The 15,231-nt window shown below is 34.0% G+C and overlaps 1 protein-coding gene across 1 annotated transcript; it reads left to right on the plus strand.

Annotated features, from left to right (window-relative positions):
- Positions 1-2,177: 2,177 nt before the first annotated feature.
- Positions 2,178-3,072, plus strand: LOC124455835 (putative nuclease HARBI1). Its single transcript, XM_047006456.1, has 2 exons — positions 2,178-2,484; positions 2,603-3,072. The coding sequence occupies exons 1-2, from the start codon at positions 2,178-2,180 to the stop codon at positions 3,070-3,072; spliced, it is 777 nt and encodes a 258-aa protein (XP_046862412.1).
- The last annotated feature ends 12,159 nt before the right edge of the window (positions 3,073-15,231 follow it).

A 15,231-nucleotide genomic window follows, 5' to 3' on the forward strand; every position in this document is an offset into this window, starting at 1 on the left:
TTGGATTGGACGGTGATATATTCACTACTCAGCACTGTTCGACCGACTTCTAAATTGCAATCAAATAGAGATCGACTTTGCCGGTTCCATGCTTTTCGCAACTTAATCGGCTTTCAAAATTCAGCCCGACCTTACAATATATTTTATAGAAAAAATTTTTTAATGTAATTGGCTAACGATTTGCGCATGCTCAAACACACAGATTTAGAGCATCTAGCCTATTGAATTATTTTAAATCATTGAACTAAATATAACTGGAAGACTAACTTTGAGGTATCCTAACACACGAATCGAAGCCAAAGTTTTGCGTAATCTGACTTCCAGATACGTGTGTTTGGAATTTAAATCACTCAAGCTCAGCCTTGCGATGGGTGATTGTAAAAAATGAGCAAGTTAATAATAAACAACATGTTTATAACGGGAATTGGCAAAGCTACAAAGAGGAAAATTATCTGATTTTTTCGATTTCATGGCCTTTTCTTATGTTATTAATACAGGAAATTTAAGTTTCTTACCGAACAATTACTTTTTACACAGGAAACTTACAAATGGCAAAGGTTTGTACTTGGACTCGTTCTGGTCCGAATGAGAAGAAACGACGATGTTATTCGTAAATAACTCTTTAAAACATAGATTTTTTTACGTTCAGGTGCTCTCCGATTATGTTTTTACGTCAGTCTCATTAGTGTTCAAACATATTTTTTTTGAAATGTCAACATAACAATTCAGCTTTGCAAAATGTCGACATGTCCGTATTTGTGAAGTTCGTTTTTTTCACAGAAATAGTTGCCATAATGATGAATTAACCAAAAAATATTGCTATAAATCAGTTGCACAAATTTACCTCATTTTGAAACTTATTTTGCGATTTTCCCCTTTTTCACAGTTCCTTAAAAAATTAGTTTGTTTTGAATTTGTTTATCACATGCTTTGAAAGACTGGGAACAATACTGCCGACTTCAGCACTACTGGCATCAAAATATCGATTGACGTAATCTTCCATCTTTTTAGTTCAATGGTTCAATGTATTAAATTACCTGGAGAGAAAAAGGGGCCTGGGAACTGTGGTTGAAAACATGAATGCTTATACTGAGCTATAATGGATGGAAGGCTACCTGTAATAGAATTATCGTAGAAATTATTGTGACATTAAAGGTGATGGGGCTTTATCTTTTGCACTGTTATTCATGATGCTTCCTATTGAGTACATCGTTAATCGAATATATATATAAAATATACTTGTTTATTTCAAAAAGGATTCAACTGGATGTATTCAATAATCTACATATGTTTCTCCTTGAAATATTTTTACGTCCACCTATTAAATTATTAGATTCCTATAAAATGAAAAGCTACAATTCATCAAACAATTCACGAGTTTTTTCTAATTTATCACCAAATCTCATTTTAAGTTTGTACTAAAAATTGTATTTTTCTGTAAATTTGCACGGTCCACGAAAGCGCACTGATAATAATTGTTTTGGGTAAAAATATACTTACAAAACTGATCTTTCTTTAAGCCCCGTTCACACGGGAAAATTTTCTTTGACAAATGATATATGACAAATGCATAAGTTCATGTGAACGGCTATCAAATTTTTGGTTACATAGCACTGTCACTAGATTGCCTTCGATACATTTGGTTAGCAGAAAAGGAAAATACGTCGTTACTTTATCTTATCGAGATATTACGTCCTACAAATATCAACTTTGACAATCGCAAGATGACTCGTTACAAGACTTTAAAGAAAAATAAACGTTTATGTATTAGTTTGGCTGTTTTATTTTAATGAAGATAATACGTAAAGGTAAAAAATGCGAAAACGTAGATGGTGGGTGCGACCATGGGCCACACAGAACGAAGAGAATCACAAGGTATTGCATTCAATTTGATTCCAGAGTTAAGACGCACAGATATCGCAAGTTTTGGAAACTTTTTAAGGTGAGCACACTTTGTTTTTATTTAATACCGTAGACACCATTTTATTTTATCATTTGTGTATTTCTTTAGAATGGAACCGACATTGTTTGATGAATTGTATGATCAGGTCAATGTTTTTCTTTTGAAAAAGAATACCAACATGAGGGATGCTATTTCACCATTTGAGAAGCTATGTGTAACTCTGCGATTTCTTGCAACTGGAGCATCATATAAAGATCTTTCTTACTCATTCAGAATGTCAACTTCTACAATATCAACATTTGTTCCAATTGTGTGCAAAGTAATCTATAATGTTTTGAAAAAAGACTTCTTACAGCCCCCTACAACGCATGCACAGTGGAAACAATTAGCAGAAAAATTTTCGGATTTGTGGCAGTTTCCTCATGCAGTTGGTGCCATAGATGGAAAGCACATTAATATAAAAGCACCACCCAATACGGGTTCAGAATATTTTAATTACAAGAAGTACTCAAGTATTGTTTTGCTTGCTATTGCTGATGCAAAGGCAAGGTTTGTATCATTTGACCTTGGTGCACCAGGAAGTATGTCAGATGGTGGAATCTTTAAACATGGTTTCCTTGAATGTATATGCAAAGCAATGTTTTTCCAATGCCCTCGAAATTGGGAAAAGACCCAACAATGTCCCATATTTTCTTTTAGGTGACGAGGCTTTTGCATTAAATGTTAATTTAATGAAACCTTATCCTCATAGGTCGGCAATGGGGGATGAAAAGGTGTTTAATTATCGTTTATCGAGGGCTAGGCGAATTTTCGAGAATGCTTTTGGTATTCTCTGTGCCAGGTTTAGAGTTCTTTTAAAGACATTGCAATTAAATGTTGAAAACGTTATAGAAGTGGTTCGTGCATGCCTAGCCCTTCATAATTACCTTATATCAAGAAATGATACAAATTATGCTCCTGCTGGATATTTGGATGATGAAGATGAAAATTGTATTGTAATGCATGGTGCATGGAGAAAGGAAGTTGACAATACATGCACAATCACTGATTTATGCAGTCATCCAAGTGAACGGTCTTCTACATTGCAAGCTAGAGCTGTTCGTGATGACATGAAAGATTACTTTTTTGAAGAAGGTGCTGTTCCATTTCAATGGAAGATGACTGAATGATTATGTTAAAGCTAGCTATTTACATTTAATTAAATTCAGTTTTTTAGAACCCATAAACACGCACGTTTGTGATCATATAATCAAGAAAATTTTTATTTTGGAATTTTTAATTCAAAAATCATTTTGCTGATGGATCATGGATGAAAAATGTATGGTTAGTGTTTCTTCACATATTACAAAATAAAAAACAACAGCCTAGAAACTAAACAATCACTATAGAAGAGATTAATTGTTAGAAGAAAAGTACATCACTTAAAAAACTGTAATATCAACATTCTTAATTAATTAAGTAAGAGGCAGTGTATTCAAAAATCAATTCTAAAAATGAAAATATTCAGTTGTTAAAATTTTTAAAAAATGAATCAATAACTGGGATGGTACTATCTGTACGTAGTGTAGAGTTAGAAACTGTGCATCGAGCTTTTTCTGCAGCTTGGAAAATGGCAGACTGCACAGCAAACTTAGCTCGTCTTTGCCACTCTGGGCTGTTGATGGCTCTAAGGAATGCAACATCCACCCCAAACACATCCCATTCATCCTGTTGATCGTCATTATCTTGGGACAACTTGGTAAGTGCACTTTCTGCAGTCTTCATCCATTCATTTTCTTCTGAGCTTCTTTTTCTTTTTTTTGGATGCATACCAAATGATGTATCACTGCATGTGCTGCCAGTTTCAAATTTCCATCCATTCCCCAAATTTCATGCTCATTGCCACCTGTATTGGAAATGTCTATTTCATCTTCAATGTTACTGCATGTTGGTCTATTTAATGCAACAACATCTTCAAGAAAGAAGCATTCATTGAAAACTTCCATTTTGGGACATATATTTCAGCTGATCCACAACCAGTATGCTCACTTTTTTTAATTTTTCTTATTTCTTCACGAAAGGTCGTTCGAAGTCCTTGAATCTTAGCTGTAGCAAAAATAAATACTTCACAACAATATTACAGACAACTTGCAGCAGTTTCTGTTTCCTGCTGAATATTGATACTAATTGAGAAATTCCTGATAGTGACCAGACAATATTCATCAACCCAATTACTGAAGGGCACTGTGCATCGTTTCAAAAATTAAAAGAAAATGTTTAAGAGCTATCAAAGTGTAACACAAATTTAAACAATTACATTTTGAATACTGTTACCTTTTACAGCTGATAAATTCATTTCGGGAATTTCGGCGCTTAAAATGGTAACTATTTCTTGATATTCTCTCTTCTTTATATTTCTATCTCGGTACGATGTCAGCTTAGAGTTCCACAAACTCTCTCTTGTCTTAAGGGCATCGAGTAAAGAAATACTGCTGTCAGTCCAAGAAATCACATGTTTCGTTGTCCTCGCTCCTTGCGTCGTCGCCATGTTGTTTGATAAAATTTGACACATTTGATGTGATGGTCGTCCAGACGGACAAATTTGATTATTGACAAATTTTATACGACAAAAAAAAGCTAACAACCCAGCTTTTGAACAAATTCATTTGTCATAAAAAATTTGTAACAAATTGTTCATTCACACGGACAAAATTTATTTGTCACATATCATTTGTCAATTTCCCCGTGTGAACGGGGCTTTAAATTTTATATGCTTTCTTTTGTTATGAAGTTTGCAGGTATCTTGCAGATAATAGTTTCTACTGGAACAAACACTTTAGTTTGGCACATTTACAGACAAACAAAACAAATAACTTGTTTTATGTTTTCATAATTTGTTTTCTTTACAAAAATGTAAATGTCAAAAAGTTGTGTCTAATTGATGTTAAGTCTCATTTATTGAAAGATTTGTTTGCAAAATTGAGGCAAAAAGAATTTGTGTTTTGTTTTTGGAGCTTCGTAGTTTGTAAAGTTATCAATTCGATTCTGCCTATTGGCTGTATGTTTAGAATGCGTGGAGGGACTGGGAACTACTGGCATCAAATTTCGACGAACCATTGTACTAAAACACATCTGAAATGATAACTCCTGTAGAGTGTTTGCACCTACGTCACCACTACGTCACAAAATTTAACTGTCCGCCATTATGGGGAGTGAAGAGTAGTGCAGTAATGCAATTTATTTTTATTATATCGACCGAGTTTTACTCAATTTATTGCGTCATTGCATGGTTTTAAACCATTCAAACGACAAGTTCTGAGCAAAAGGACCTTTCCTTTGCTAAATGCCTAAAATAATAAGAAATACGACAAAGAAACGGAGATTTTGTAATCTGAACGTATGTTAAGTAAAGTGGCGACTTGCGAATGCGGCGATCATTGCCGAGACTTAAGCCTTAACGCGATGTTCTCGAAAACAATTTGTTTTAATTTACAATCCGGAATGTTGCTTCTTTGTGCGGGAAAGAAGAGAGGTAATCATAAAATACAAACGAAACGGTTTCGAAATTTGCTAAGACGGTTAGCAAAGTATTTTGTTTTGTTTAGCTCAGTCAAGATGAACGAGAGATAAAATGTGTATGATGAATGCAATGATTGATGAAATCTTGCTACAAATTATCACAGCCAAAGAGCCTGGGCTTAATGTGCTAAGAGCAGTTTGCTTCGCGAGTGAAGTTGGAAAAATAAAGTTCTATTGTACTTTTGAGTTGAGAAACTTTGCTAAATAATATATGGCTCATGCTGACAGAAGAAGAAAAGAGTTCAACACGGTTTTGTTGATGTAGATAAGACAAGAAATTTGTACCAACTAGCACTCGTAATTACATCAAAATTTTAAAATAATGTTTTTGCTGAATTTTTCAGCTAAATTAGATGATTGTTGACAGACTAAAGTTCAATTACCCATGGCTCAAAAGTTAACGATGTAAACACAGTGAACTATAATAACAACTGGAATGATAACTTCGCGCCATCTTTGACCAGCATGATGCCAGCTTACGTAGCTCCAGTCCCTTTCGTAAAAATATGGTATTTTTATATTTATAAAATTTCAAAAGTATATCTTGCGTTTCCTTTTCAAAAATATTATATTTAACAATATTAGTGAAACTGGCTGAATTTCAAAAAATTAGCCCAAAACTTGTTAAAAGCAAAATGTTAAAGCAAAGACAAAATTACCAAAGTCGCGATTATTTGCTGCTTTTTCTGCGTTATTGAACGTTTCAGGCATACCTAAACGTTCAATCCACCAAAATATTATAGCTTCATGTTAAATACACGATCTTACCAAGTTTCGTAAAAATTGAGCAATTTGCAAAGTAGAAAAATGTGTTCTTAAGAGCATTTCTAATACCATGAAAATATATACACCTGCAAATATATATACAGCTCAATGTCACAAAGTATGCAAGATCCTCCCTAAAGGATTCTTGAAAAACTTATTTATCGATTTAAATATGTAAAAATCAAGTGTCTTTTTCAAATACATAACACCCTATTCTTGTGTTGTCCGTGTAAAGCATACAAAGAGAGAAAAGGAAATGAACACATTGCATATAACGGGCCGATAAACTTGGTGTAACGAATTGTTGAAAACAATCGTCCACGATTCTTGCCGATTATGCTTCTCCTCCAAATATCTTGCTGAGGTATACGCTAATTCTGGTAGATACAATTTTAAAGCACACAATGTGTCAAAAACGAAAACAAATAATTTTTTACTGTTTTCAACTGCCAACAAGCCAAAACTAACGTCGGTCGCCAAGAAAACACGCATTATATGAGGGGGGAGTTTGGATTCAAACAATCATGAGAAAAACTATAGGAGTTATCGTTCCAGTTGTTATTATAGTTCACTGTGTAAACATAAACAAAAGCGCGCAATGCATCGTGGTTGACACACATTCTTTAATCGCGAGTTAAACTAAAATCGTTATTGAAAGATTTGGATCATCCGCTCAAAATACGCAATAAATAGATTAAAACTGTTTTGAAATTCAAATTAAATTATATTGAATTTTTAATCGAACAAATTCCTTGTTTTGGAAGAATTTTTTGGTATGGCTGAGAACAGTGTAACCTTTAGATACGCTACTGGTTCTAATATTAAAGAGGCCAACAAAATTTGTTTGGCCAACATCTGCAGGCTCATTTTATTGAGTATTACATAAATAAATTTTTCTTACATCAGGGAGGAGACATCACAAAGCCTGTTCATGGATATTGCTTTCCATTGGATAGCTAAGGTTTGAGAAATCTTTTAAATGGGAAGAGTCTATGTCAGTTCTAAAATTTCAAAGCTTTATTTTCGTAAAAACAATATCATTTGATATAGTCATCTTAGTGACCTTACTTGCCACATCTAACTTGGTACCAGTGGCGTAGCCAGGATTTTCTATCAGGTAGGGGCAATTAAAAGGCAAAGGGGCCACGACTGGTGCTTAAATCAGAGTTGCGCCCAGAGTCGTAAATAGAACGTCAATTGGGGGTGGGGTGGGGTGGTGCATATTCATATATTTTGTTGTGCCCTACAGATTTTTTTGGAAGTGAATTGAATTTCATATGAAATCAGTAGAGCACAACTGAATATATGAATACTCACCACCAATTAACGTCCTAGTTACGCCTCTGGTTGCGCCGATTAAATATTATTAAATTTTTATTGCCCCAAAGAAAAAAACGAAAATAACAAAATCTATTTTCGTTATATCATATTATACAACTAAATGAAAATAATGTCAAATAGATGCAAACAAAGGTTGTCGTAAGCCTTAGAGTTTAATAACTCTACATTATTTCAAGCGCTGCGCTAATTAGGTTACTCAGATGCGGCGCTTGACGGGAGAGACGCTAAAAACTTTTGGATTCTGAGTGCGGCGCTAAACAGAAGGCGAGACTTAGGTGGGAGCGGGGCTAAAGCAAGCATTTACTTTATTTTAATTTGATGGCAAGTTTGTCTTATTCACCAGAGTAAGACAAGATGTTTTATGATGTACAAAACAAAATATGTGTAGATTAACATGCGAACCTCATTGCTTCTCATCCATATTCAACATCGCACTACTTGTGTCATCCATTTTGAAATTACAAAGTCAATAAATTTTGGGTGATGCAGTTAATTCATGCAAAAAACTTACAAAAATAAATTGATAAAACTTTCATATAATTGAAAATAAAATAAACCACGAATTACTTCATGGAAATTTATTTCCTACAGAACTGTTTCATGTATGGCAGTTGTTTTCAATTATACCGCTCTGTCGTTGCATTGAGAACATCCGTGAGATTTTGTTTTGCGATAGTTTCTATCACAAAATCCCATTATAAACTTTTCATATATGTTGATGCAAAATAAAGTCCCAACGATTTACATTTTAATATACAACAATATAATGCATTTGTTTATTGGAGATACCGGTGTGAGAAAGTCTGAAAGACTTGATATTAAAGTCAAATTACAACACTATAGATAGAATCGATGAATATCGGGCAACTTGACAATGATTTAATCGTTTATTAAATATAAAATTGCTTTAACACAATAAATATTAACAAAAAGCTATTTTAAACAAAATTCAAAAGTGCTTCTATATCAATACAACATTCGTAGAGTCGATGAGAATTAATTAGCTTTCAACAATCTGCTTCATTAGGTTGACATTGGAAACGTAGTTTCACGTGAGAGAACTAGATTCACTCGTACCTCGAGAGGAGAGAGTACGACCTATAATGTAAAATGCGTTGAGCCCAACTACCATACTTTACCAATATTTAACAATTAGTGAATTAGACTGAGTCAAGAATTATTCAGACCGTCGTCAATGCTATCTGCCAAAGTGAGCCTGGAGCTGATAAAATTAAGCGAATAATTCTTGAGAATTATCTTTAGGCTCTTACTCTTACCTGACCACAATTATGTTAGAGTTGTGGGAACGCGGTGTTTTCGAGTCAAAAATACAACTGACCCACTTTAAGTAACATCATATTGAAACATTACATTGATTACACGCACTTTAACCTTTTTATAAAATGTTTCTTATTATATACGTCGCTTTAGACATCGTGAATCTTTTTTCTTAACAGTGAGCAGTTCTAGGAAAACAAAAATCCGCTGCAGGAGATCGACCAATAAGGTAACAGTGGTTTTACAGTACGTTTAGCAGGGAGTTAAACTCGTCTATCTCTTCTTCTTCGACCTAGCACAGCAATCAAAAAGTTCACATGAGCAAGAACCAAACATAGTACTGCCAAGATTTCAAGCCATTCATCTTTATTGATCTACAATCAAAAGAGGAAAAGACATCAAAAAGCAGTCACAAAGTATCTTAAACACGAATTTATCTAGAAAATAAGTTATGTTGCAACGAAGTTGACAATAAACGAGACGAAAATGTTCATATTCATTAAATTTTACGACATGAATTGTTAGTAACAAATTCATGCATTCATGCATTCACAACAATGTTGCTCAAATATACAATACTTAAAATTGCAAAAGGACGAATGTATAAAAATGAAGTGATAGAGAGCCACGTGGACTACTAGAGTGAGATCATTTCAGTGGTACTGACAAGATTAAAGTATCTTACTTTAATTCACCTAGATTATCACTTCAAAATATTCTTGCTTTGCAATGGGAAACGTCAGAGAACTTTGAAACTGACCAAAAGGACGTTTCCTTTCATACTATAATTACCGTTTATAAAATCAGAATAACACAACGCCTGCGTTGATTGGTCTATAGCTGAGTTTCCTTTAGCTTGTCCAAGATATATTGACGCAACAAATTCATTTAAAGATGTTTTGTCTGACCTTTTTTTTAAATCTTCTTCAAAGGACCAATTTTGACCATGTTAATTACTTGGCGCAAGTGAGCAAATAATTAACATATATGCTTAATAGAGACAATGAGACAATTTAGCGATTTGTTTCTCAAGCTGAGAGTCAAACACGATAATATTTTGGTTTTAATACAGAAACTTGTGACAGAGGCGAAAAAGTTATTTATTGACGATGAAGAATTATTTTATTATGTCGATGTTGTTCGTAAGGAAACACCCTCTCATCAATGATAAAAAATATAAAATTACTCTCTTACTATATCAATGCCCTTATCATCCTCTTCACTATCATCGCTTTGATTAATTTGAATTTTGAAAATAATTTTCCATTTCATTGTTGCTGTCCAAATATAATGTAATAAGAAAAGCCATAGATATTATGGCATTCAAGATTTTATGTCAACAAATCAAAATGATGATGCAGTTTGCTGGGCATTTTGGTTTCCTCTATTAATGTCAAGGTTGTTATAAAAACATTCTCCAGTTCCGACAACTGATCAGTGATATTGTCATCGAAGACGTATTGCCATCAAAGACTTCTTTTTCATAAATTAACATGATCTGTATGCAAAACGCAAGCCCTGATTGGTTAATACCCGTATTTGGAAAAAGCTATCAAAACCGGAAATTTAGATTGCTGTCGCGAGCATTTTGAATAAGTCTGAGAATGACGACGATATGTTTGCCCGATTGATTTAGATTGCATTTCTTACAGTTGAAGTGTGAATTTAAATCATCACTGGTAATTTTGATACACCTTTTACAGTCACTAAACCTTGATGTGATTTTACGTTGTGATGTTTTTGACATCTTTGATTTCTAAACTTTATAGCTTCAGTCACTCTGGAGAATTTAGCAACAATATTTGGAGAAATTTTTGAAAATTACCTGCCCCTCCAATACGCTTCTGTAAAAAATCTCGTGGAAACTAACAACACAAAGTCTCGTATGTTTAAAGAATATAAAGTATCACAATCTGCGACAATAGTCCCTAAGTAATCAAGCATACTTCCTGTTTTCAAACCTGTACTTTAATGAAATTTTACATTTTCGACAACTCAAACTTTCATGTTTCCATACAAAAGAGCACAACTCTGCAATCTTGTTGTTTTATAAAGCCCTTGGTATGTAACGACATGAGCTTCGTACGTCCTCACTTTGTAGGTCTTACTCTATTGCATAGAGTAAACTTTTGTATAGAAAAAAAATACATGGTCGTTTTACACATGGATCAAATTTTCGTTTTAGATGTTCATGTACGCTCAGATAATGTCTACCGGATGATTGAAAGAACAATTTTAAAGTCAATTACTTACGAAATGGAAAAATTACGGACTTAAGTAAACATGTCATGAAAACGACCGGCCCGTAATAGCTAAAACAAAACATATATTATACTAATATAGCAACAATCAAAGTGCTATAATATGGGGAATAATTATGAAGAGCCATGCAGTACAATCTTGTGCCCGAGCTTTTTAGTTTAATTGATCCTATCTCACTGAAGCTAAGAGGCAGGAACTTCAAAGTAAAGAGAGACCCAGTGGAAAATTACGGTAATTACACGAGCAAGAATCTCGAATGAAAAGAACTTAAGCTCGTATGAGGCAAAAGATATTTATTTTCGTAACCTGCACATTACAGCACTCACTTAAAGGTGTGTTTTGCTGGCAATTTTTTCTGCTAAACGGTGGTTGACGTGAAGTCATCTTGCACAGCACAAATTTATCAATATTTTATAAGCTACAGAATTTACTATCCTAGTGGTAGTCAATATTAAGCATTAAGCAATTTTGACTCAACGAAATTAGGTATTTTCTTTATTGTAATATTCTTCATTTGCTTAAGAGTCGAATAGTAATTGGGCCTACCACATAAGTGCTCAGACTCATGCAAACTTCTCAGTCTAAGAGTATTTAGTTTATTCGTCTGGCAAAGTTTACAAATGAGTGTCATTTGTGTTTACAATTATCAATTTCTTCACCAATGTCAGTCGTGTGTCCACGTCAATTGCGACAAGTGCTTTCAGTTATGAATGATACATTAGGGGATTTTTTTTGTCATTGCATTATGGTGGACTAGGAAACCAACAAGGCTTTGTCATAGAGGCTATAATCATTTCATAATGATTATAAACTAATATGCAAATTCACGCTGCAATGACACACGATGTATAAGCTGTGCGGAAGGTGCCAGTCTCCGTACTGCAAAGCTTTCCTTTACTGCCAGTTTACATTTATGTGACGGGCTTGTAGGATACTGCCCATGATTTTGAACCCAATCCTCCAGATGTCTAATTACCGTCTTGGGTGGCATAAAGCAAAACTCAAAATAATAATTAGCTAATTAAGGCTTAAAAATCAATCTTAGAGGCCAGGCAAGCTCCATATTGGGGGGGGGCAATTATTTATATATTCGTATGTTTTAATCTTGTTAATCCATAACCACAATTGATTTTAATAGAAGTTACTAGAAAGAACATGCATACATGAATATTTGCCCTCCTCCCCAATTATCAAGCTATAGACCTGAGAAAGACTGTTGTCGTTGCTGTTGACTGACATTTTGACAACCTTAGCGATAATCATCTTCAGAGTCAAATGAGGAGTAAACGACAGGTTAGCCGTATTGTTATCTGGTTCTTACGTTTTTGTACTGTATGTACAGAAATGTTTTGGTGTCAATTGAGTATTTAATCGTGGATTAGTGTAAAATGTAAAGTGTAATGCGTTTGTTGTATTGTGAATAAGTCGTTTGTAATGTGCCAGTAATTGCTGTGATCTGTTTAGAGGTGTTGTTCCAATTTGGTATACAACTTTCTAACGAAAGTCGTTGTCTATAGTTAGTGCTGTAAGTAATGCATTTTGTCAGGTCCCAGTTAATGTTGTGGTTCGCAGTCGGTGACGTTCGGCAATGAATTGGTTTTGTCTTGTTTCTTTATAAATCGTTTGTGTTCAGTAAGTCTTCCCAGATATAGGAGGCGTGGCAGTCGGAGCAGTTTATTTTGTAAACTGGACCTTGTCGTCTTCTTTCATTCTCTACAGTTTTCTGACGAATAATGATTGAATGTAGACCTGAACTTTTTATTGAGCACGAAATGACGAAGGGTATGTTAAAATTTACATAGTTTCAATTCACCGTTGGTACTTTGTATTTACCAATTCAACTAGAAGTATATTCTTTATGTCTTTGGATCAGACAGGTCATACTTAACTCCATTGAACTCAACCTTAATTAACCATTTGGGAGGGGTAAAGTGGGCGTCACCATTCTATCTTTTGCGTATTTCAAATTCACGATCTACATCTATAAACGTGTAACGATACTTCAGGGTTCAAAGCATTTACTTTAATAGGAAATGACATTACAAAAATGTCGTTTCCGTTTATATTTCTCTAAAAGTACTTTACGTATGTTCTTTGTTGATTTGTTTGATTTTTTCATCGAATTTGCGAAAACTGAAACGCGATGAAAGAACAAGTACATAAATGACGTAAAAGGAAAGATCGAGTCGTGTTTTGCAATAATTACCGTTACTATTAATAAATGTAAATAACTAATTCTAACACATAAGACAGCACAGCAGTTGGTTGTAAAAAAATGAAACTTAAAACAGAAGAATGTTGAATAGTCGCGAAGCAAAAGAAGTGAAATCAAATCAAATCATGAACAATCCCTGCTACATTCATCATATCTTATTGAAAGCAATTGTTGCATATCATTAACCGCCGCCATAGTTGTTGTTTGGGATGAAAATCCGCATGTAATTCCCCCTTTTTCAAATATTCTAGCTAAAAATTATTTACACTAGGCTAACGATATTATGTAATAATCTAATATTCTACAACAGAATTAGCGCGGACGTTTTTCGCTAGGACTTAGCAGTTTGTCATTTTTGATTTAATAGAGAGCAAGAACAGAAATAGCAGGAGACCAATAAAATGCATGAATATGTGAAAAAAAATATTAGAATTGTGAGCAGTAACAGTTACTTTGAATCTTTTTATTAAGAACTGCCACAAAATAATCTGTTATTATATTTAGTGCATTAATACACACACACACGCAGTAAATACATTTCTTTGTGATGTTAAATGAGAAAATATTTAAGTATGAAAATTCGTTTTTACCGGATTTAGATTCAGCCCTCTGAAGTGATACAAAAACACCCAAAGGGCCATGATGAGATGCAAATATTTTCTACCCATGCCAATCATTAGAAGTGACATGTTTTTTTAATGCTTGCCTTGTAATCTCTTTGATAACTCACATCATATTTTTTTCTTGAAAACTTAAGGAAACTCCATGGTTTTGTTGAATTTGAAATACACAAAATGTTAGAGTGATGATACAAAGGCCCACTTTACCCTTCCCAAATGGTTAATTAAGGTTGAGTTCAATGGAGTTGTATGACCTGTCTGATCCAAAGGAACAAAAGCGAATATAATTCTAATTGAATTGGCACACATACACAAGTACCTACGGTGAATTAAAACTATGTAAATTTATAACATATTCGTTCATCGTGTAGTACTCAATAAAAGGCAAGTCTTGATTCGATCATCATTCGTCAGCAAACTGTAGAGAAGGAAAGAAGACAGGTCAGGCAATTCACTATGAAGATTACTTATTTTGTTTTGCTCTTGGTTTGCTTTTTACCGTTTTGTGTGCAAATTAACGACGAAGGAAAGCTCGAAGGGATTTTGAACGGTATTATGAACTTTTCCAACATATTTATATAGAATACTTGAAGCTCATTTGTTCCATGCTTTATCCATCATAAAACGATTCTTTTCACCAGCTTATAATTAAAATTGAAAACAAGGGTTGTTTCGTTTAGAATTTGACGAGGAAACTTCGCCAGAGGAAAGCATAGGAAGGAACTACAAGAAAATGATGATGAAAATCACCAGTTGGACGATGAGTGAGTAAGCTTTGTCTACCATAGTTTGAATTGGTACTAAGGTGTCTTCTTGTGTTGCGAAGAAACCTGTTATAAGAAAGCTTCGTTTTAAATTCTTAAGGCACACTCTTCAAAAAATGAACACCATAACAGAATCTTAAAATTGTCTTTGAAAAAGAACATTATTTACTTGATAGAAAATGTAAACTTACAAAAAATATCTACACATGAAACCACCATGCAGGGAGAAGCTACAATTGTCGAAGATAAACTTATTAAGCTCATCTTTTGAGTTCTCGCTATTTATTAATAAACGCACAGTAAATAACTTACTAATCTGAAGGGAAAACCTGCTTTAGGTGCAGACTGCTCAATCAGAGCTGTCGTGAACCTTTCTGTAATTGCCAAGTGCCACTACTTAGATAGTGTTTCAGAAAGCAATTTAAATTTTTAAATTGAGCAGCTATAACTATAATTGATTTTGAGAAACGCTGGATGCTCGAATGATGTTAGGCCACTGAGCAAGTTTTGATGCTTTTCACGTCA

This window comes from Xenia sp. Carnegie-2017, unplaced genomic scaffold (assembly GCF_021976095.1).
Source record: "Xenia sp. Carnegie-2017 unplaced genomic scaffold, XeniaSp_v1 HiC_scaffold_13, whole genome shotgun sequence".
NCBI lineage: Eukaryota > Metazoa > Cnidaria > Anthozoa > Malacalcyonacea > Xeniidae > Xenia > Xenia sp. Carnegie-2017.